At 36.6% G+C, this 24,924-nt stretch overlaps 1 protein-coding gene across 1 annotated transcript in view; it reads right to left on the bottom strand.

Moving 5' to 3' along the window:
- Positions 1–24,064, bottom strand: part of ANGPT1 (angiopoietin 1) — a 302,210-nt gene extending 278,146 nt beyond the window's left edge. Inside the window, exon 1 of the mRNA XM_027561317.1 lies at positions 23,263–24,064. Coding sequence (XP_027417118.1) covers positions 23,263–23,559 — 297 coding nt within the window. The 5' untranslated portion in view covers positions 23,560–24,064. The remainder of the gene's footprint in view (positions 1–23,262) is intronic.
- Positions 24,065–24,924: the final 860 nt, after the last annotated feature.

The raw sequence follows: 24,924 nt of genomic DNA, 5'->3' as shown, positions 1-24,924 counted from the left end.
TGGTAAATCTTGTCTCATAATCACCATAACAATGTTATGAGGAAGGCATTATTATTCTTATTTCATAGATGTGGAAATTTGAAGCTCAAGAGGGCTAAAGTAGCCTGCCAAATTCACACATGCAATCCATCATATGCTGAAAAGTAAACTCTCTCTCTCTATATATATATATATACACACATACACATGCACGCATGTGCACAAACATATATGTGGTTATTATATTGTATATTATGAAACAGCAGAAAACACATCAAAGACTCTGCTTTTCCTTTTTTTTTAAAAAGAGAAGACCTGGCTAATCGTAGATTTCTAATTTTGTCCCATTCATTTACCATTATAAAGAACATGAATAGCCTCCCTGTCATCAAAACCACTAGATCTGGTTGACACTGGTTTGAAGTATCCAGTTCTCTAGGAGTTGTAGTCATTTGCATGAATAAGACTCCTTGATATAAAGTTTTGAGACTATAAGAGGAGAGTGCATTTTAAGATGTGAATTTCCTAGTGAGCATATTTTATTTCTAAGCATAAAAATGTGTTTGTTTAAATATCCATATGTTCCATGTTACAAGACCATTATTCTTGCTCAGCAAACATAGAGTGTCTCTGTTTTTACAGAACCAGATTTCCACTTAAACATTTTATCTAAAACTTGCATGACTATCAGGATACACATATTTCTACTGTTAACCAGGAATCTCTCTGTGCTGTACAAAATCACAAAGTTGAGTTGTAAGGCAGGACCTACTTCGTAAGTGCTGAAGAGTATTTCACATTTCTTATCACAAAATGAACATATTTGAAATGTATAACGAGCCAATTGAAAACAAAAGGCCAGACTCAGGTTGTTTAAAAGAAAAAAAGCATGACACATGAGTATATATGTCAAAAACATTTAATATACTTAATGCCAGTCTGAACAGAGATACCTCTGTACCTAACTGATTCCTCAAGGAAATGATTAATGTCTTTATTTTCAAAATGGAACCATGGAGCTTAATTTTTTTCAGTGAAGGTGAAGTCGCTCAGTTGTGTCCGACTTTTTGCAACCCTATGGACTGTATCCTACCAGGCTCCTCTGTCCATGGGATTTTCCAGGCAATAGTACTGGAGTGGATTGCCATTTCCTTCTCCTGGAGATCTTCCCGACCCAGGGATTGAACCTGGGTCTCCCATATTGTAGACAGACGCTTTACCATCTAAGCCATCAATTTGAAATAATCAAACATACTTAAAAAATGTAATCATTACTTTAGGCAGTATATATACATCATACAAGTAGAATAGCACAGTATACAACTTGCCTGCGAGTATAAGTGTATATTTTTAAGTGGATAGAAGCTAAGGTTTATTAACCTTAGACTTGGTAAGTAATTTGACTCAATTCTCTAACACATTTTATACTGTAAATGTGTGGTGTATACCAATGACTGGAAGACAGAATGGGGCTCTTTACCTCTAACTGAATTAAGAAATTTTAAAACAGCTTAGGAGGTCCTTTCCTCCTCTCATTTGTAACATTGAGAATTACTCTAAAAGTCAACTGAAGTTAACAGCTCATATGTCACAAATACAGAAATATTTTCAGCTATAATTTTATATTTTTTCAACAAATACATATTACCTGAATAAAGCACCCTTCTAATGTCCCCCATTCTAAAATATCAATTTTGTCCTTGATATTAATAAATATTTCTGCTTTATTTTTATTTGCCTGAGTGCTATCAGGATTTTCCCCTTAGGATTTCTTCTGTTACCTAATTCTCTAGCTGCTTTCCTCATCCTTTAATCTGTTTACCTTATTAACCTTCTAACTTTAGGCAATTGTCAGAGTCATGAGGGCCACTCTCTCCACCACCCCAGGTTTTGGTTATTGACCTTTTTATAATGAAACTAACTACAGAATACAAAACGATTTTCTCATCAGTACTACTATTTTGTCTGTGTCCTTCAAAATTGGAAGTCCATTTCTGTCATTTTGTCGGTCACCTTTCCTATCAAATTCCATTGCCTAGTGAGTAGCAGGACCTGTATCACACATATTTATAAACCATCCATCTCTCCATCCATTTATTCAAGAGAGATGCAAGGAACCTGCTGCAGCATAGAATGAACAAAGTTCAGGAAGAAGAGTAAATCATGATATTATGATAGAAATATTAGGATTTTACATCAAGTACATCTTGAGAAACCTGTATGCAGGTCAGGAAGCAACAGTTAGAACTGGACATGGAACAACAGACTGGTTCCAAATAGGAAAAGGAGTACATCAAGGCGGTATATTGTCACCCTGCTTATTTAACTTCTATGCAGAGTACATCATGAGAAACGCTGGGCTGGAGGGAAGCACAAGCTGGAATAAAGATTGCCGGGAGAAATATCAATAACCTCAGATATGCAGATGACACCACCCTTATGGCAGAAAGTGAAGAAGAACTAAAGAGCCTCTTGATGAAAGTGAAAGAGGAGAGTGAAAAAGTTGGCTTAAAGTTCAACATTCAGAAAACTAAGATCATGGCATCCGGTCCCATCACTTCATGGCAAATAGATGGGGAAACAGTGGAAATCGTGACTGACTTTATTTTTCTGGGCTCCAAAATCACTGCAGATGGTGATTGTAGCCATGAAATTAAGATGCTTACTCCTTGGAAGGAAAGTTATGACCAAACTGGACAGCATATTAAAAAGCAGAGACATTACTTGGCCAACAAAGGTCCGTCTAGTCAAGGCTATGGTTTCTCTAGTGGTCATGCATGGATGTGAGAGTTGGACTGTGAAGAAGGCTGAGCGCTGAAGAATTGATGCTTTTGAACTGTGGTGTTGGAGAAAACTCTTGAGAGTCCCTTGGACTGCAAGGAGATCCAACCAGTCCATCCTAAAGGATATCAGACCTGGGTGTTCATTGGAAGGACTGATGTTGAAGCCGAAACTCCAATACTTTGGCCACCTGATGCAAAGAAGTGACTCATTTGAAAAGACCCTGATGCTGGGAAAGATTGAGGGCAGGAGGAGAAGGGGATGACAAAGGATGAGATGGGTGGACGGCATCACTGACTCGATGGACATGGGTTTGGGTGAACTCCGGGTGTTGGTGATGGACTGAGAGGCTTAGCATGCTGTCGTTCATGGGGTCGCAAAGAGTCAGACACAACTGAGCAACTGAACTGAACTGAACTGATTAGGATTTTAGGTATGGCTAGAAAATAGAGAACCATGGAGAAAATTGTGAGAGATCAAACTACAGCAATGTGCAACATCTACCTTAAGTAAAATACAGCATCTGAACTTCACTCTGAGGGTACTTTAGGTCCACTGATGCCTTTTAACCAGAAGAATGGCATGATCAGGTTTTGACTTTCGAAAAGTTCTGGTTGCCTGATGCAAGTGCACTGGGATAGATATTAAGATGTTTCAAACTTCATATGTATTGTGATATAATCATAACTTCCTTAATCTCTCCACCATATGTCTTCCTGCTCTTTTTGTTATATCAAATCCTGAAGCATTTAATCCTAGTTTTATATGTTAAAAACCAAGGTCACCCATTCACCTTCTGTTTTATAACTTATCTTTCTATATTTATTAAGTAAAAATGTCTAGTGTATTTCTTCCTTTCAATAAAAAGAATAAAATCAACTGAGGATCATGGACTACCTCAACCTAATTTCTGTCTGTAATCCACCAATCAGGACTTTTAACATAAATTTATCCACAAAAATAGAGAAGGAAGTTAGAAATAAAAATTGGTGTGAAACAAATAAATGACCACCACATGATAAAATGGTTTCAGAATTGGTCAAGGTACTGTTTGGGAGGTAAAATCTGACTACAGAAGGAAAAAACTCTAGTCCAAATTATTTCTTCTAGGTTTCCTTTACTGACATGTTCCACCACTATTTCTAAACATTAATTCCATTACTATTACTATTGTAAGTCCATTATTATTTCTTCCATATTTATCTTGCCCTGAGAAACTTTTCTTTAAAAAGTGATGGAAATGTTAACATGCTCAAGTCCCCTTCATGTCCATTTCACTCCTGCTTATTTGTGTTTGGCCTTAGTATGTGAGTGAAGTGAAGTCGCTCAGCTGTGTCCGACTCTTTGCGACCCCATGGACTGTAGCCTACCATGCTCCTCTGTTTGTGGGATTTTCCAGGCAAGAATGCTGGAGTGGATTGCCATTTCCTTCTCCAGGGGATCTTCCTGACCCAGGAATCGAACCTGGGTCTCCCGCATTGCAGGCAGACCCTTACCACCTTAGTATAGATATACCTATTTTTCTTAGGGGGAAAAAAAAAAAAAAAGCTTACATTACTTTGACTATAAAAATGGCACACACATTACACAATAAATGTGATAGGTGTGCTGTAGTCCATGGGGTCACAAAGAGTCTTACACAACTTGGCAACTGAACAACAACATGATAGGCATAAGAGAAAATGAAAAATCATCAGTTTCAACCTTCAATTTATTAAAAACGAATCAATGTGAATGTTTCAGATGTGCTCCTGTCAGTGGTTTTATGCATATACTTACAAATACACAAACAATCCTCTACCATCCACTTCCCTAAAGTGAAGACAATGACAGTATCTATGTACAGAGTTCAGAGGATAAAATAAAATAACATCTTTTACAGTTTCTGTTTTAGGCTTAGTACATATTAAATGCTCAAAAGTATCAGATATTATTTTCTATTACTACAATTATTCAAGTATATAAACTTGTTCACTCAACATTTTAAAGGAATTTTCTCTTGTAAAAATATGATTTTTAACAGCTTCAATCGTGATGTCACTGATGACATGCTCTTTTATCATACGATCTGGTGCTGGAGTATCTACTTTTTCTGCCATTGACTGCTGGTAGGAGCTTGTGTGTGGTTTCCTCATTCAAAGTTGTGGATAACACTGTTTACCTTTCAGACTTTTAAAAAAATATTAGAGATAATGTGTGTAAGGTATCATAGTAAATATCAAATAAATAATAGTATCTATTGTTTCCAAACTCCTGTTAGAGTACCATCAATGAACATGTTCATATACATTGCTTTTTCCTTCTTTTCAATTATTTCCTTGAAAACAATCCCCAAAAGTATTACTGAGTTAAAGGGTTTAAAAAAATAGTTATGTTCTTTGTATTTACTGTTATGCTGTTTTCCACTAAGTTTGAACCATTATATAATCTAACAAGCAAAGCATCTCATATAAAGAATGTTCCTATATTTGTTTCATTCAAGTCCAGATCCTAGGATCATCAGTTAAGAAGGGGAGAATCTGGGATGGATTTATTGCAGAAATTCCAAACTGCTGGGAATTGAACAGATGCTGCTCACTCATTTTACATTTGGGAGACCACCAGTCAGCCATGCTTAATAACAGCTTTCAGAAACATCTGGATTTAAACTTACAGCCTAAACATGACAGGTTAAGTAGCATATAGCTATAAAATAGCTTCATGCCTTGATTCTGAAAAATCTGAATTCACTGAGATATTTACAATTTTTAAATGATCAGAAAATTTTCAAACAATGTAGACACTATGAGTCACATAAACTATACAATACATTATTTTGGTATTATGGACTTCATGCTGACTTGAATTAATAGTTTAGGAAGGCTCAGAGGATTTTCACAAATACTACCTTGAAGTTAGAAAAATCCCTACTAATAAATATTTTACTCAAAGGAGTACAAAAGATACACGCAGTCTTCAAGTTACATTTATTGAATCTTAATTTATGTAAAAGTGAAATATTTATCCTCAAGAATAGAGAAAAATAGTAAAAATAATGGCTTAAAAACCAACACTTATGATGTTCTACCCATATCATGAGCCTTACTGGAAGACGAGCTTCGGGAAGGCAAAGCTCATATCTAATGTATAGCTCTCCAATGATTATCATAATCGTGGGTACCATAGTAAGCCCTGCACATGTATTTAAGCTTCTCTAATATATAACTCACAAATTTAGTGGCATAGAACAACCATTCGGTTATGCTCATTAGGCTTATAGACTCTAGTGGGTCAGGATTTCAGACAAGGTACAGTGGGGATAAGTTGTTCCTATTCCATAATGCTAGGACTTGACTCCACATATGGAAGTAATAGAGTGATTTAGGGGCTGGAATCATCTGAAGGCTCATTCACTCACATGGCTAGAGCTTGGGTTGGAATAACTGAAAAATGGGAACTTGCTAACCAGAGAACCTACACACTGCCTTTCCATGTGGTTTGATCTCCTTACAATGTGGTGGCTTTAAGAAGTCGGAGTTCTAACATCTCAAGGTTTCAAGTATGAATATTGTAGTGAACAGATTGGAAACTAAATTGCCTTTTATGACTCAGATTCAAAGGAAAGAGAATTCTTTATGGGATGATGTCATGTAAGACATAAAACTATTTACGACATAATACTACAAACATACACTCATATACATTCATACAGTAGTACTGTATTATAACCATCTTTGGACTATATAACTAATAATTACCCTCTGGCACTGTTTTCTAGCTATTCAACTTACACTTTTCCCACCTTGTTAAATTAAAAAGTTGCATTTTCTTTGTATAGTTTTTTGGTTCTAAATTTTAAAGCTACATAAAAAATTTTAAACTACACCTTTCTCAAAGATTCTGAGTGTCCATCAAATGAACAGGTAGGACTGGTATATCTTTCCAGTAGAAAATCACCTCTTTGCCATTGATTTCTCAATTGCCTAGTAATCAGAGAAAGACTAAGCACATGTTAATCTCATTTTCTACAGGAGATATTTTGTATTTGAACAGAAGGGAAATCTTCAAAATACGTGGTAACTTATTTGAAACATAAACAATTTTAAAATATGCTTACAGAGTTTATTTCAAGTTTTTAGTTACCTTGATACCTTTTTAGGTTAGGACTTGCCAAAACTAGATACAGTGGAAGACATTTTTAAAAACTAGAATAATATATAGGAATATTTTATGCTCAGTATAATTAATTTCCATAGTGACCTTTTCCCTCAAAACTGCCCATATTTGATTTGTGAACTCAAGGTATATAAGCTTTAGTCCCTCATGAAACATAAAGGACACAAAATAATTTCCCTTTCTCTCTGGCATGGAGACTTCTTAGCTCCAATATGTACTCAATTCTAAATTAAGATCTTTGCTGAGGAATAATTGTAGGATTTCCATTTCTATTATCAACTTTAATCATCTATTTGAACCAAAGTCTCTTCAGTCCATTAGTTTACAGATGACAGTTTTGCCTTCACCAGTGTCTATTAATTTTTTGCTCTTTTTTTCTAAGCATAAATAAATCTGAGATCAATTTTTAGTTTTATATACTTAAGAACTAAAATAAAGTAAAATTAAAAATACATATATAATTTCATTTTCCCAAAAATATTACAAATAGATCCTAATTCATTACTGCTGAAATATTAAGCAATATCCTCTACTGACTATATTTTATCCTTATTTGGTCTTTACCTGAAATAAATACAATCTAACACTTCAAGAGTGTGTTTATAAGCAAAAATGTAGATAAAATAACTAGCTTAAAATATTATCTTTATTTGTACAGTCATATCACAGTAACCTCAACTAAGCAGTTTGTGTAAGCAATTCACTTGTTTGTAAAAATGTAAAAACAGGAATCAGATTTTTGGCTCTGACATATTTTTAAATAAAAACTTTTATCCAGTCAAGAGTAGTTCCAGAAAATAGTTCTTTTAAGAACAGTAGCTTTCTTATAATAATTTATATATATACATGGTTAATTATTCTACTCTCCAAAGAAGGTTATTTATTCTAGATATACTCTATAAAAACTTAGAGGAAAGTATCATTCATTAAATCTCTTTCCCATGCTCCATCATGCAAAATTGGTTTTAATTTGTGAAGGAGAAATGCAAAAGACATGAACAATGAAGAACTTTAGAGTTAACCACTCAGAATATCTCGATTCAAATTCTGTATCTATCAAAGTAAATATGTAACCTTTTAAAAATTACTTGATTTCATTGTTCCTCAGTCTGCTTATCTGTAAACTAGATATGGTAATACCTGCTATTTATAACGGAGAAGGCAATGGCACCCCACTCCAGTACTCTTGCCTGGAAAACCCCATGGATGGAGGGGCCTGGTAGGCTGCAGTCCATGGGATCGAGAAGAGTCGGACATGACTGAGTGACTTCACTTTCACTTTTCACTTTCATGCACTGGAGAAGGAAATGGCAACCCACTCCAGTGTTCTTGCCTGGAGAATCCCAGGGACTGGGAAGCTTGGTGGGCTGCTGTCTATGGGGTCGCACAGAGTCAGACACGACTGAAGTGACTTAGCAGCAGCAGCTATTTATAAAAATATATGTGTTTATCTGTTTGGATGTTGATACTGCTTAACAAAAGTAGACATTAACATCCTATTTGCTACTAAACACCTTTTTTAATAGAATGTCATTTTCATACGTCCTTTTGCAACAGAACATCCGATATCCATTGTCCTCTTTTCAGATAGCTTGGTTTATTCCATACACAAAGCAATATCAATTTCAATGGCAGGAAATGTGGTTGCTATATGGATGAGATAAAGCACACCATAATCATGTGCCAAGATAAAGAGCAAACAATATAGACTTCCCTGGTGGCTCAGATGGTAAAGCTTCTGCCTGCAATGTGGGAGACCCGGGTTCAATTCCTAGGTTGCCAAGATCTCCTGGAGAAGGAAATGGCAACCCACTCCAGTATTCTTGCCTGGAAAGTCCCATGGATGGAGGAACCTGGTAGGCTATAGTCCATGGGGTCGCAGCGAGTCGGACACGACTGAGCAACTTCACTTTTTCACTTTCATATAACTAAATATGGGAGGTCACATCCCAACTTCTATTAATTTGTATTTGCTATTTTGTCAGTGAACTCTTGAGGGTTTCCCAGGTGGTGCAGTGCTAAAGAATCCACCTACTAATTCAGGAAATGCAGGAGATGTGGGTTCGATCCCAGAGTCAGGAAGATCTCCTGGAGGAGGAAATGGCAACCCATTCCAGTATTCTTGCCTAGGAAATCCCATGGACAGAGGAGCCTGGAGGGCTATAGTCCATGGGGTCGCAAAGACTTGGACATGACTGAGCGACTAAGCACATGTACACAACACTTGAGAGGAGATAAACAGTATCAGACACAATCGATGTAAGTTGAAAAATATGGAGAGGATAAAGAAAGATAATCTTAAACTTGAGAAAGTTATAATAGTCATTGCTAGCACCAGAATTCTTTAGACCACTTCACTGACCAAAGAGTCACCCCTAAATAGTTTGATCACCACAGAAAATTTATTCATGTTTCAATATATATCCTATCACTATCTTTGGGGTCCCTACAATCTGATTCTTAGCACTCCTTGGAGAACTTGGGTCAACCAAGGGGATATGCAGTGAGTTTTGTTTTCTTTTCTTAATGTTTTTTAATATGTCCCACTATGCAAGGGTGGAGGATGAAAAGGTACAGCTGAGTTCTATTTTGCCCCACCCCATTCTGTCCTCTCTTCTCTTTTGCACTCTATGAAGAACAATGGACAGAGGGAAGTTAGGGTAACTTGGAGCCTTTCCACCTCATGCAATTGGTTTTATCAGCCATGAAGGCAGCTAATCTCAAGGCCCAGGCATCTGAGTAATCAGGCCTCTGAGACCAGGAAGAAGAGTCATTACAATTGCCTGCAAGTAGCAGTGTTAGCTGAGCGCTGAAGAATTGATGCTTTTAATCTGCGGTGTTGGAGAAGACTCTTGAAGAGTACCTTAGACTGCAAAGAGATCCAACCAGTCCATCCTAAAGGAAATCAGTCCTGGGTGTTCATTGGAAGGACTGATGCTGAAGCTAAAACTCCAATACTTTGACCACCTCATGTGAAGAGTTGATTCACTGGAAAAGACCCTGATGCTGGGAGGGATTTGGGGGCAGGAGGAGAAGGGGAAGACAGAGGATGAGATGGCTGGATGGCATCACCAACTCAATGGACATGAGTTTGGGTAAATGGGAATTGGTGATGGACAGGGAGGCCTGGCATGCTGTGATTCATGGGGTCGAAAAGAGTCGGGTATGACTGAGCGACTGAACTGAACTGAACTGAGCAGTGTTTTGTTCTTGAACCAAAATACCAGAAATATTTTAATTAATAGGGACAATGATAAATAAAATAGGAAGTGAGATAAGAGGTCATTGACTGAGAAAACAAGGCTTTTCTTCTCATTTTTACAACTCTTTGAATGACCCACAAAGGGAAGCTGCATGCAAATAATATTTTAAGTTCCAGGATGTGCTTTTGCTTTTCCAAGGATTCTCCACAGAAAAATTCACAAGCGAGGTCATTAAATTAAACAGAAGATATTTAGAATAGGCAGCCTCACCCCATATAAAGCAACTGTAAGCCTTTCTGTGTTTCAGAAGTTTTTAGATAAATAGTCAGATTCATTTAAGCTTTGTAACTTCAAGAGATGGTGCTTCTAAGGATATGACTGGAGGGACTGCAGACATGGGATTCCTTAGTCTGTTAACAGATCTGTGGGAGGTTAGAGAGAATTGGACTATTGTGCTTCAATCAGCAGCACAACCTACATGTCACAGTCAATTTAACCACGAAGCTTTAGAGGTCGGTGAGGACAAATGGCTGTCTGAAGCAAAACTTGAAAAAGGGCCACTCATTTGGTGTGAGAGAATTACAGGTTTAGACGCAAAACTATCACAGAAAAACAGTTTAAATAGACTTAAGGTTTGAAGATTGACAAGAAAAGATATCATAAAGTTGCTGTATCTAATTGCATAGTTGGTTAAGAGCATGGGTCATAGAGCCAGGCTGCTTGGAACTGGGCACGTATCCTGTCACTGAGCCATTGGGCAATGTTGGGCAAGTTTCTCCCCTCTCTGTGCCTCAGCTTCCTCATTTGCTATGTCCAAAAATTATAATATTATCTACTGAAAATATTAAATGAATTAATACATGTAAAGTTCTTCCAAAGGGACTGATAGTTGGTAAAAGCTCTCAACACTGAACTATTACTATAACCCAGAACTGCCCCCAAGGAATTACTGTTTGCTCAATATTTACTACTATGTAATAGGACTTATGAAAAGTAATTTATGTGACTTATGTTTACTATTAACAATCATCCTATAATGTAGGTGCTATTGCCTTATTTTACTAGTAATGAAAATGAGGCATAGAGAAGCTTGCCCAAGGTCACACAGCAAGAAGCGGTACTGTCAAGATTCACCTGGGTGGTCCGGCTCTAGGTACAACACATGTCATCCTGTGTGGTACTGTCTCTAGACTTGACACAGGGAACAGTGGACACAAACAATGCATTTGGTTTCATTATCTGTTTCAGTGGGTTTAGACTTCTCAGCAAAAAGGGGCTACAGTGGATTCATCACCTCTCTTTTCTGGTTTTCAAGCCTCATAAGTCTCCAAAATGAAGAATGGGCCAACTAGTGTTTAAGAAGAAGCAGGCCACTGCGAAGCCAGAAAGGAAATTAGAACTTTCACTTCTGATATAATAAGCAAGTTAATAATAAATTTGTATAAGGTCTAATTTTGGAGCCTTCATCCCAATAGTATACCAAACAGCTCTGCATTATTCATCTTCTAAAGAAAGAGAAAAAGCTCCACAGAGTTCATGGAATTGAAGGCACTGCCTTCATATGATCGTCCTCTTCCAGTGTACTGTGATACGTGGTAGTTCAGGTGCATTTGGGAAAGTGGATTCAAGAATGATTTTTACCTATTCTTAACTGAATTAATCTTCAGAACCCAGGCAATGTCTTTAAAAATCCTAAAGAGCCAGCACATGTGAACAAGAAAATGGCAATTCTGCTATCATGTACTAAATAAATAAATAAATATATTTATTACTAAATATTTTATTACTAAATAAACTAAATAAAGATAAAGATTAGCTTAGTATATTTAATAAGAATCTTTGCACATTTTGAAAATACCAAAATGCCTACTTAAAATTCATATTCCTTTTCACTACCCTTAACAATGAATTCTGTTCTAAGTAAATAGTGTAGCTTGAGATATTAAGTCATCAATGTAATTAATATTCTTAAATTTAAAAAAGCATAAACTATCATGAAAATAGATAAGTTATATAAGTTGTCACTAGTTATCCAAGAATTGCCTACTGTAAACATATTTAAGTCATGTTAAATATGTGCGGGCCTCAACACTTTTGAGTCTACATATTTTTGGTAACTTACACATTAATATTCTTAAACTTTGCATATGGCAAATTTGGATATCCTTACATCAGTTTGCCAAAAATATTCAAATTTAAAGTGTTATGTTTCTTCCTTCCTGCCAGTAGATTGGTTTTGGCAACTTTATCTGGCTAATATTTGATTATTTGAAACTTTTGTTGCAGTTATTTTGAATCTGTATCCTTTTATACAGATAGTCTCTTCAAGGATGCCTCTGGGAGAGGGGCTGAGGAAGAGGATCATGGTGGGGCCTCACTCCATTTCTCCTTTAGCCCCTTGCTGTGCATCTAGATTACGTTTTAAGTTTCTGCCTAATAATTTGCTTGGAAATAAGGCTCCACTTGGAGAAGGCAATGGCATCCCACTCCAGTACTCTTGCCTGGTAAATCCCATGGACGGAGGAGACTGGTAGGCTACAGTCCATGGGGTCACTAGGAGTTGGACACGACTGAACAACTTCTCTTTCACTTTTCACTTTCATGCATTGGAGAAGGAAATGGCAACCCACTCCAGTGTTCTTGCCTGAAGAATCCCAGGGACGGGGAGCCTGGTGGGCTGCCGTCTATGGGGTCGCACAGAATCGGACACGACTGAAGCGACTTAGCAGCAGCAGCAGCAGCAAGGCTCCATTGCTAAGAAATATGTACAATTCATTAACTCATTTGTTAAAAATATCAAACTTCACTATATTATTAACATTTAAAAGTCATTAAATACTCAATTTATTCAATAAATTTTTCATTAATTCTATAAATATTAAACTTACTGCTTATTATAACTCTGTTCTTGACATTCAAAAACTGAGTAAAACTGGACAATAAATACTGGTGTTATTAGTAATAAAGATACAAATCTTGCCTCATGTCTGTGCAATTGAGATAAGGTAGATAGAAGGGCTGCTGGGTACATACACCAAATCAAACCTTTAGCCACAATAAATTCCCACTGGATTATAATCTAGTCAACTATATATTAATAGTGAAGACAAGAATAGGGTTAAAATGTTTTATAAAATCTTGGAATTATCTTTAAAGGTTTAGAAATAAAATTTGGGGTTTTGTTTTCTGGGAACGGAAATTCTCCAGTAATCTTTCCTTTTTATTGAAGAAAAATGATTTAGAATGTTGTGCTAATTTCTGCTGTATAGCAAGTGACTCAGTTGTATATATATGCACATTCTTTTTATATTCTTTTACCCCAAGAAATTGGATATAGTCCCCTGTGCTATACACTAGGGCCTTGCTGTTTATCTATTCCAAATGTAATAGTTTCCACCTACTAACCTCAAACTCCCAGCCCACCCCTCTCCCCAAACCTTGGCAATCACGGGTCTGTTCTCTACGTCTGTGTGTCTGTTTCTCTTCTATATGTAGGTTCATTTGAGCCATATTTTAGATTCTACATGTAAGTGACATCATATGGTATTTGTCTTTCTCATTTTGACTTATTTCACTTAGCATGATCATTTCTAGTTGCATCCATGCTGCTACAAATGGCATTACATTGTTCTTTTTTATGGCTGAGTAGTACTCCATTGTATACATGTAGCACATTTTCTTTATCCATTCATCTGTCAATGGACATTTAGGTTGTTTCCATGTCTTGACTATTGTGAATAGTGCTGCTATGAACACAGGGGTGCATGTATCTTTTTAATTATAATTCTGTCCAGGCATATGCCCAGGAGTAGGATTGCGGGATCATATGACGGTTCTATTTTTAGTTTTCTGAGGAACCTCCATACTGTTTTCCATAGTTGCTGCACCAACTCACATTCCCACCAACAGTGTAGAAGAGAAATCCTCCAATAATCTTTAGGGTCTAGTCTTATAATTCAACTCATTTAGCTTTCACAAACAGAACAGTGACTATCTATACAGTGTATAACTTCTTAATGAATTAAACTAAACATAAAATGAAACTTTAAAATACACCATCTTCCAAAATTATTCAGCCATTTTGTAGAAATATATAGTAAGTTTACCTATTTGATGCCACTGAGTTTGATGGCTTACATGTATATGTTATTAACAATTCAAGACATTCACATTTCATTTGTATTTTATTAATATTTCAGCTACTTATTTACTTTAGACACAGCTTGATGCTAATTTTCATGCACTTTCAGTAGGTCAACACAAACTTCAGTACATGAGAATGTGGACCTGTAGTAAGTGAGCTGATAAGTCATATAGTATATATAATTTATTACATTATTTTTTCTCTATATTCTCCAATACTTACTGCCAAAAGATCTGTGTATGTCCAAATACATTATTGATGAAATTATTAGCTACCAGTAGTGTCGTGTCTGGCTTTATATGTTTTCTTCACTTTCTTGGTTAAGTATTACCTTTTTATTTGTTTGAAGGAAGAAATCAGATCATTTGGATAGGCAAAAAAAGATTAAACAAGCCTGAAAACCTCCCACTTACAATATTTCTATGTAAGAATTAGAGAAAAGCATTTAGGTATAGAGCCTCCAAATATAAAGAAAAGATAATCCATGGAGTGCTTCATTCTTTAGAAACCTCTGTGATAAGGGAGGGGGCATATCTTTTGTACATTTTGTAAAGAGATTTAAACGCTAAGAGGCCCTCCTTCTCTCAGACCATGGGGCTAGAACCAAAGGGGGTGGGGAACTTCCCAACTTCACAGCAAACGATAATCTTGTATTGAAACAAAAGGCAAGGATGACTCAGAATGTAATTAGGGTTGGGCATGTAAGCAAATGACACAATATAACTTGTGGTATTTAAAAAGAAGACAAGGCCCAGGAAAAGGCAGCTGATGTTTCCACACAGAGACAAGGCATACAGAATGAGAAGGAAAAAAAAACAAAAACAAAAACAAAAACACTCCTTAATTAATAAAATACAGCAAAGGGGATGATAAACCTCTGAATTTTGTAGCTGAGCGTCCCACTTGTTGCTCCTCCCCATCTCATCATTTATAGAGAGGGAACGCTTGCAACATTTATATCTAAAACAAATGACAGAGGAGAGAAGATTTCTAAACAGACTGAATGTAAAAGACAGAGCTGGAGTCCCATTTCTATGAAAATAGAATGCCTCTGATATTTTGTCAACATTCTTGTTAATGTCACAACAAGATGAAACAGGCACAGAGCACCCTGGCACCCAGACCCGTTCATTGTTTAACCAGAGGCTGCTGATTTGTTATTCAGGTGCTTTTTATTTTTTAACATGTATTTGTTTTTGAAACATTTCTCTGTTCACATGAAGAAAGGCAGGGGCAAAAAAAGACATGAAATTTATCTACCTGTACTCTAAAATGTCATCTCACAGCATGTTCCAATACCAAGCCAAGAAATGGCTTAGACAGGATCCCTGCCAACTGGCAAGGACTTGAAGATTACTTGGCTTCCTGCAGTGCCATCCTTTTCTCACACAGCAAACCTCACAATTTACTTTCCAATGGTCTCAATGTTAATACTACATTCCTTTTGAGATATAGAACAGGGCTCAGCAAACTTTTTTTTTTTTTTTGTAAAGGCCTGGATATCAGATTTAAAGCTCTGTGGGCCTTCTGGACTCTATTGCAACCACTCAACTCTGCCTTTACACAAAGAAAGCAGCCATAGACAATACATAAGCAAATGGGTATGGCTCTGTTTCAATAAAACTTTATTTAAAAATAGATGGACAGTTAAGGAATGAGCACACATGTATTCTAATAAAGTTTATTTACAAACATAGGTAGCAGGCAGAATTTAGGCCAAGGGCCAAAGTTTGTTGACTCATGTAATAGATTACAGAAATTCAGGACTAATTAAAATTTCTCCCATTAACATAGTTAGTAGGGAAATGTATAGAACATAGTTAAGTCTTATTTTCATACATACGTTTGAGTTGAAGTTTGCCCATGGAATTCATTCATTTCTCTAGTCATTAAAAAGAAATTATTCTTTCCAACTATGTTCAAGTCATTGTGTAAGACAAGTAGATCTGCTATCAAAATAATATATAAAATAATAAAAAAAAAAAGAACTAGTGAACAAAACAGGCACAGTCCCTACCTCACAGCATAGCGGGTCTGAGAGGATATATATGCAAATATTTACTGAGGTCTACTGCGTATCATGCACTCTTCTACCAGTAAAGGTACACTGTACGGAACAAAACAGACTAGGGCCTCTGGTGGTGTTTACATTCTTAGCAGAGGCAGATAGAATCACTTTTGTGACAAACAATAAACAACAAAAGATCACAGTGGTAAATGCCATGAAGAAATTATATATATAATGATAGAAAATCACTTAGCAGAGTGAGGAAAAGTGGTAGGTAATGGTGCTCAAAGAAGACTTTCAGAGAATATTTCTGAGCAAAGGGCTGAATGAAGAGAAAGAGCCATTTATACCAAGATGTGGGGCAAGAATTTTTCTAGCTAGGTAAACAGCATGTAAAGTCCCTGAATCAGGAATGAGCTGGTCTGAGGGAGTTATAACAAGAAGACTAGAGAGGAGTGTGGGGCCGATCATATAGGACCTCATGGTAAAGAATCTGGATTCTTTTCTCACATAATGGAAAACTGTACGAGGATACTAAGGAAAAGAACAATATATTCTTATACACTTCACACTGAATCAAGAATTACATATGAGGTGAGTGCTACTAAAAGCTCAATGTGAAATGGAAGTCAGGAGTAAGGAAGGGCTGCAGTTACCCATAGGAAAAAACCTGTTTGCCCTGATCCCAAAACCTGAGATCTATCAGTGGAGACAGTTTGGGGGAAGGCTTGCTCCTTCTTGCAGAGACACTCAAAAGACTGTATTATAGCTCCAAATGCCCAACTTCTGGGGCCCAGGAAGTCTGCATGCCTTCTTGGATCTTTCAGTTTTAAATATAACAATCAAAATCGAAGTATTCATTGAAAAGTTAATACAGAGGTCTATTTAGCTTGAAAATCAGGGGTTATTCTCAAATGAAGTTAGTGGAGAAATTTCTACAAGTGAGTTTAAAAGACAATTGTTATTCCTATTAACATTTCTCAGCAATTGACATTTTTTCTATCTCTAGGTATAAATAATGGCTTTCGAGATGGCTCAACAGGTAAAGAATCTGCCTGCAATACAAGAGACACAGGAGACACAGGTTCAATCCCTGGGTCAGGAAGATCCCCTGGAAAGGGAAATGGCAACCCATCCAGTATTCTTGCCTGAAAAATCTCATGGATAGAGGAGCCTGGTGGGCTACAGCCAAAGGGCCACAAAGAGTCAGACACAACCGAGTGACTAAGCACATGCATAAATCATATATGCATATTTTATTCAAATTTAACAACAAATTTTTAAAAACATACTTGTTGACTGTCTGCTCATTTTACCCATTCTAGAAATCCCCTCACATGCAAATAAGAAAGCACCCTCTCTGGTTTAGTATTACACAGTCACCAGTCACTAAAACAATCCACAGATGAGAAGTCAGTTCTAGTTACTTAGATTCACATGTGCACATATTACCCTGTATGCAATAAATATTTACCTATTAGTCTAGAAGTATAAAGTTATTTTTCATCCCATAGGAAGATCTAGCTGACCCTCAAGTAACTTAGAAGCCAATTTTGGCATCTGAAAGCAGTTGCAAGGTCCCTTAACTCGCTTTATTTTATACCTAGCACACCCACACACTTTAGCACTTGCTATTTTTTATTTTTACATTATGATGATAACAGTACTATTGTTCAGACATTTAATAGACACCTTGGAAAATATAAAGGTGGATAAGGAGACATTCACTACACTCTGGGGACTCATAGTCTAAGTAGGCAAACAGCCATCAAGACAGATAATGAAAATGACAACAGCTACACAACATGGAAATGCAGTACTAACATGATATGTACAATGTGATAATACTGGAGAACTCGGCCTCTGAGGGTAAGTAGAGTGTGGGTAAATTTCATGGAGAAACTGGCAATGAAGCTGACTCTTAGAGAATAATTAAGAAGACAAATGGAGTCATAGAAGTTTTTAAGATCCTAGACCATTTGGCTAAATACAATTTGGATAATTAATACCATATAGCCTAGACTCAATATCTTTTAATGTAATATTAGGACAAAAATGTTGCATGATGTAGTTGAAAGGGAGCAGAATTTGTCACGCCAAAATATGCCTTTTGGCATAAGGATTATTTCAGGCTGATTTTTTTTCTTTTTTTCTTTTTTTTTTTGATGAAGGCTGATTATTTTTAAGAAACAGCAGACATAGGAAAAGCTCCAAAAACCAAGTAGGAATTAGCCTTCTAACTTACATTTACAGAGGAATTTACATTTACAAGAGAGATCTCCATTTGTAAGGATGTGGGTTTCCCAGGTATCCTAGTAAATAGCCCATGCTGCCAGTGCAGGAGATGTAAGAGACCTGGGTTTAATCCCTGGGTTGGGAAGATCCCCTGGAGAAGGGAATGACTACTCACTCCAGTATTCTTGCCTGGAGAGTCCCAAGGACAGAGGAGCCTGGCAGGCTACAGTGCACGGGTCGCAACGAATCAGACATAACTGAAGCAACTTAGCACACATGCACACATACTCACTCTCTGTATCGCAAGAGGAAGATGACTGAACCTCTAGCAACTCTATCAACAGAGGAGGTACGGATTTAAATCTTCATAACAACCATACTCTTGTGTACTGTGCTTGCCCTGAAAACCTGGCTTACCTGAGACATCTTTTGTGTTTAGCTGGAAACAGTATTTGAGGTCATTTTGGGGGGGCGCTGGTTACTCAGTTTTCCTGGGTGCAGGTATACATATTATTAAACTTTTGTTTGTTTTTCTCTTGTTAACATGTTTTTTATTATAGAGAGGTCTCAGTCATGAACCTGGAATCGTAGAGAAAGTATTCTTTTTCTTCCTCCACATGGTCCTTGCTTAAGAGATAACTTAAAATATAGTTGGGAAGGTAAAGTATATACCCAAAACGTTAATAGCACATAGTAAGCGCAGACTGCAATACAAAGATAATGCATTCATTTATTCAATCAACAGACATTTATTATCCATATTCTGTGGAGGATTCCCTGGAGGAGGACATGGCGACCACTCCAGTATTCTTGCCAGGAGAACCCCCATAGACAGAAGAGCCTGGTGGGCTACAGTCCATAGGGTCACAGAGAGTCAGACACGACTGAGTGACTAAGCACACACACACACGGATGATATACTACTCTAAGCCCTGGGGAAATGACACTGTACAAACACACAAGGAAGTCACACTCTAGTAGATATTAATATGAGTTGATAGGTGTGATACAAGGGTTTTTTTTTTTTAAAAAGCTTATCACTATCACTGCTGTGCTGTGCTTAGTCACTCAGTCGTGTCCAACTCTTTGCAACCCCACGGACTATAGCCTGCCAGGCTCCTCTGTCCACGGGGATTCTCCAGGCAAGAATACTGAAATAGGTTGCCCTCCTCCAGGAGATCTTTCCAACCCAGGGGTTGAACTCAGGTCTCCTGCATTGCAGATAGATTTTTTACCATCTGAGCCACCAGGGAAGCCCTTGCTATCATTAATATGTTTCAGATAACTGTATGCTAAATCCTAATTCGCTGAAGCAAAGAATACAGTATTCAAGTAGAGAATGTTGTTAGTCAAAAAGTGCAGTCAAAAAATAACTTATCCAAGCACTTTATTAAAAGTGTTTCATTTATTAATATTCTGATGACAATTCATAACTGAATTTTATACTAACAATCAATTCATTAATTTTAGTTAGTGTGAAATAGTATAGTAGATAGATCTTTGCTCTCTGTTACAAGGCATGTTTTTAACTCAATTTACTTATACTTTCAATCAAAAAAAAAGAAAAGACACCATTTGGCAAAGGTAAACAGACTTTCTAAGCATTCTCCCAATACATTTTAAATACACGTATTTGTGAACTTGGGGTATATGAGAGAAAGAAAACAACAGTTCAAGAAGCACAGGATGTGGAATAGACATTCAACAATAGAGATTTCTGTGTCATAGGAAAGTAAAAAGGAATCACAAAAAAAGCGGCAAAGATACAAAGGCCTTTTGTACTTATCTTTACTATCCTAAGATCTGGTCACTCTCAGGTATTAGTATGGTTTGTTAATAATTCTGAAAAGAGCTATATGGCAGAAGAAAGTCAAACCTAGACGGACAACCCAGGTGTTTCATCCAATAAAAATGTGACTTTTGAACATTTATGTATATTGCTTTTCCTGATTTAAAAGTAAGGATGATGCTACAAACCTTTCTCATGTTGGTATTAATCAACAAGCTATCATGGAAAGCTGATCTCCAAGAACTAAATCTGTCACATCAAGAGACCAGTAATGTAACAGTTCCAGCACTTATGATGACCAATACATTCTATGCCCCACTGCCCACCTTGCCTCTCATCTTATTCAGTTACAAGACCAGAAAAGTTGAGGAATGAGATTGGGAAGTCTAAGTCTCATATATTGACTTATAGTGACAGCTAGTCTCTTGTGAAGAATATTTAAAAGAATCCAGTTTACCAAACATCAAGCAAGGTAATAGATTAACATAAATTATCATCAAGTTGCTGCTAGCATTGATAACATACATTTTGCATTAAAAAAAATTCCGAATAGTGATGACGTGAGCTGCATAATAATCACATGTTTGATGAATTATTCTGTTGAATAAATGGATGAATTACTTACACTTACACTGATAGCCTCAGGTTCTGCAGTGCATTACTTCTGATCCTAATACAACTACTGGGAATCAAAATAGAAGTAATACAAATTACAGTATTAAGTACACCAAATGGTTACAATAAAAAAGATTTCCATTTGAATTATCAAAATAAATACACTGCATGAAACTTAGAGCTTGAAGTATAGAAAACTTCTAATTAAGGGAAACTTATGAGAGCCTTTAGCAAGTTCTTTGCTGAATGCATTTATTTGGTTTCTTGATCCTCCAACCAATCGCATTAACAATGACAAAAGATATGCAAATTCAAACGGACAATTGTCAAGCCAAACTGCTCTGACTCAAACCAACAGAGACACTGTCAGCATATATTCTGCTTGATTCATGCTAGCAAGGGTCAGTTTAACCAAAAGACATGTTCATAGTTATGCTTGGCTATAATCTGAAAACTACGCCATAATCTTGACCAAAAATAATACAAACAAAAATCAAATGTATTTCAAACATTAATATATGAAGCATGTGCATGATTTAAATCCAGTAGAATCATGTCTGTATCCTGTTACTGTTGAATAACTGCGTAACAACAACAAAAATATGCATTTTCATGCTTAAATCATCATTTGGATTGTATATTTTAAGCAAACAAAATATTACATTTTTGGTAGAACAACTCATTGAAGACAATTTGGGACTAAATTTCCCTCTCCACCTTCCTCAATGAATCCAAACTAATTTATAATGATTAAATTCTCATTCAAAACTGTATGAACAGTATACTGAGAATAGTAATAAGCTATTCAACCAAATTCATTTATTCATGATGGAAATAAGTTTTGTGAAAGGAAAAAAAAAATCCTATTATAAACTGCTGTTGTAATTAGTGTCTGAAATTTAAGCTACATTTAATTAGTGCCTGAAATTTAAGCCATGTTATCAAAAGACTTCAGAATTGTTTGTTTTCTATTATTTTGCCTATCGATGTATTTTTTTCACCTGTAATCTACAATAGGAAGATTAACTAAAATTCCAAGGCTGGAAACTCTAAAACTATGAAGTTTTAGTTAACTTGTCAAATAAAATAACAGTGATCTTAGTTCAGTCCCTAGTGGACAAAAGTAAAATAACTATTACTTGGCATGATTCAGCAGGAGGTGATCTAAGTGAGTGTGACCACACAGGAACAAAAAAGAGCGTTTGTCCTTTCCCTATCTTTTATCTTCTTAAAGGGTTTGTTCTGTTAACAGACTAACATAAAGACGACTAGACTGCTTGTGTTCCTAACCATGCACATCAAGTGAATTTTTAGCAAAGATCCCTGGGGGAGAAGCTTTCCACAAATGGGACACTGACATTGTCACCCTTCCAGTGACACATTTGAACACACTTGTTATCTGCTGCTTACTTGTTACACAATTAAACAGAGAGCAAAGAGGGAAGGAATTTCAGAAAGTGTGTTATTTTTCATTGGCATATTTTCAACAAAAACTTTTAAATGGTTTACAGAGAAATAACTAAATATGATGCTTGATTTTTGCAAATTAGGATTCAGTGCATACTCAACATTAACACTTATCTGGATCCCCACATTGCACTGTGTGTGACGATAATGTCTTGAGGAAAGAGGCACTTTAGGGACATAGCAACATTTACATGTCATGTTCAGCCCAAAGCTGCAGGTGCATGTCTTTCACAGTGGGCAAACAACCTCTTCCTAATGAATTCACATTCAAATATATTTTCCTGATTTTTTTCTCAAGGACAGAAGAAATATATGACAGAAATCAGTCCTTTACTATTCTACTAGTTGCTGAAACTGTTTGCTTTACATACTTATTCAATTTCTTCAATCAAATATCATACTTTATATTTATCCACATTTTATATTAACTTTACTAGAGGTTGAAAAATAAGTATCTGGTGATGACTTTCTGTCCTAGCTGCACAAAATTTCAGGGTGTAAAATTGATTTGATCCTGATAGTACTGTTGTTATTTAATTTTTTCACCAACTTACTCAAAACATACATGCTTTGTTTTTTTTTAAGTTGGGCTTTGACAGTCAGAAAAACTCAAGCTAAATTTTAAATAAGAGAAAACCAAAAATGTCACAAAATGTGCCAGTGTTAGGCACACAAATGGGGTGCCACCATACCTCAGAAGCACAAGCCTACAAAACGCTGGCTCACCCCCTTAAGTCACAGGGAGAGAGCCGTCTTGCATTTGCAAACACTGCCCCCCTGGAGCAAAAGGTAAACACACAAATGGCCCCCTAAGGAACTCTAAGTTAGTTGCAGCGGGAGAACAGAAAAGGCTCCTTGGAATTAGAAACTGAAAGCGTTCACTTACTTTTTGCAGCCACTGAGTATAATTTTCCATCACATGCTCCAGATGTTGAAGTTTCTGGGAAGAGAAATCCTGTTCCACGTGTGGAGCATCTCTCTGCAGAGCGTTTGTGTTGTACTGGTCTGTCGTACTCTCACGACAGTTACCGTCGTGTTCTGGAAGAATGAAAGTGTAGGCACATTGCCCATGTTGAATCCGGTTATATCTTCTCCCACCGTTTTCTGGACTTCGGCGCTGGTTGCTGCACCCTATGTGAGTCAGAATAGCAGCGAGGAAAGCAAAGGAAAGGAAAACTGTCATTGTACTGCCGGCACTCTCTTTCCGTGCCTCTCGCAAAACTCGCTCCTTTCTTCTGACCTTTAAACTAGTTCTTTATTTCAGGTAAAACTGCTTGTTTGTTTGACTTTTCCCTTTCAAAGAAAGTTTTGTAGAAGAATCACAGAAAACTAGCCATTTTTAGCTTTGTTCTAAAATGGTATTTTTTTTTTTTAATTTCACCGTAATGATAGTTTCCTTAGTTAAAAACTTGAGATATTTATTGCATAGTAGCTGAGATTTATTGTTTCCTCTCGGTGTAACCGTTCAGCGTGGAGCCTGCCTGAGTCAGCTGCGTGTACATATTCTAGACCCTTTCCTCTACCCTATCTGCTGCAGATCTGCTATTTTCTCCCAGACCTCAGTGAGTTTTATTAAGGTTGCACATCCAAGCCAAGCTGGAAGCAGGCAGCCTTTCACAAGATGACTTGACAAGAATGCATGAGTGTGCCCCTATGCTAAGGATTGCTGATGGCTTGAAGCGGCTGGATCGTCTTACAAATTGGCTAGATGCGCATGACCTCGATCGTGTATGGCCCTCCCGCCCCTTCCGCAGACAATTGCCTTGAGCCTTTAGCAGATTCACTGCAAATCAATAAATAGAGCAGTCCACCTTAATACACTTTTGGTGTGTATGCTGACCTACTAAAATCTAGCAAACTAGAAGTATGTCTTTAAAGTTTTACTTGATTGGGGAACCTGAAGAAGAAAACTGGCATAGTTTCCAAGAAAATTATTTTTTACAGTGGATGATGAATCTGTACAATTATTAATTTTTAAAAAAAAAATAATTCTTTACTCTGGGGAAAAAGACATTAAAACCATTTTTAGAGATGGCATTTATTCACTTAGAATTTCAGGAAATTATCAGGAAGGGTCAAATTAGCAAAATATTTCATAATGTCACTCAAAGGAATATAGCATGTGCATATTAAGTAGAATAATTTTAGTATTTTCTGAGATATAAATTTTAAGTAAAACTGGCTCCCCAATCAGAATGCAGCCCTGTGTGTTCTGTGTACATAAATTGAGCAACTTCCTTACAAAAACACTGTGGTTACCATTTAAGACAGTGGCCTGAGAATTATTAATTCCTGTGGTACATCCCAATCATATATTTCACAAGGGCCTCTTTGGTACTGCAATGACTATCTTTAATGCTGGTATGGAAGTTCTACATAAATTCTCCCATGGCTGCACAGGAAAACTGTCTGAGAACAAACAGATCAGGTGTGTTAATGAGACAGCATAGGGCTGTATGGGAGAAATCTCTGCTTCTATTAAGTACGAAATAAAAAGTATCAGAAGATGATTTCTTAAATGTAGGGTGTAAGCATTTGAACAAACATT

The sequence above is a fragment of the Bos indicus x Bos taurus genome, chromosome 14, assembly GCF_003369695.1.
Source record: "Bos indicus x Bos taurus breed Angus x Brahman F1 hybrid chromosome 14, Bos_hybrid_MaternalHap_v2.0, whole genome shotgun sequence".
Classification (NCBI taxonomy): domain Eukaryota; kingdom Metazoa; phylum Chordata; class Mammalia; order Artiodactyla; family Bovidae; genus Bos; species Bos indicus x Bos taurus.
Note: the sequence above shows the minus strand (reverse complement) of the source record. Positions and strands in the feature narration are given on the sequence as shown.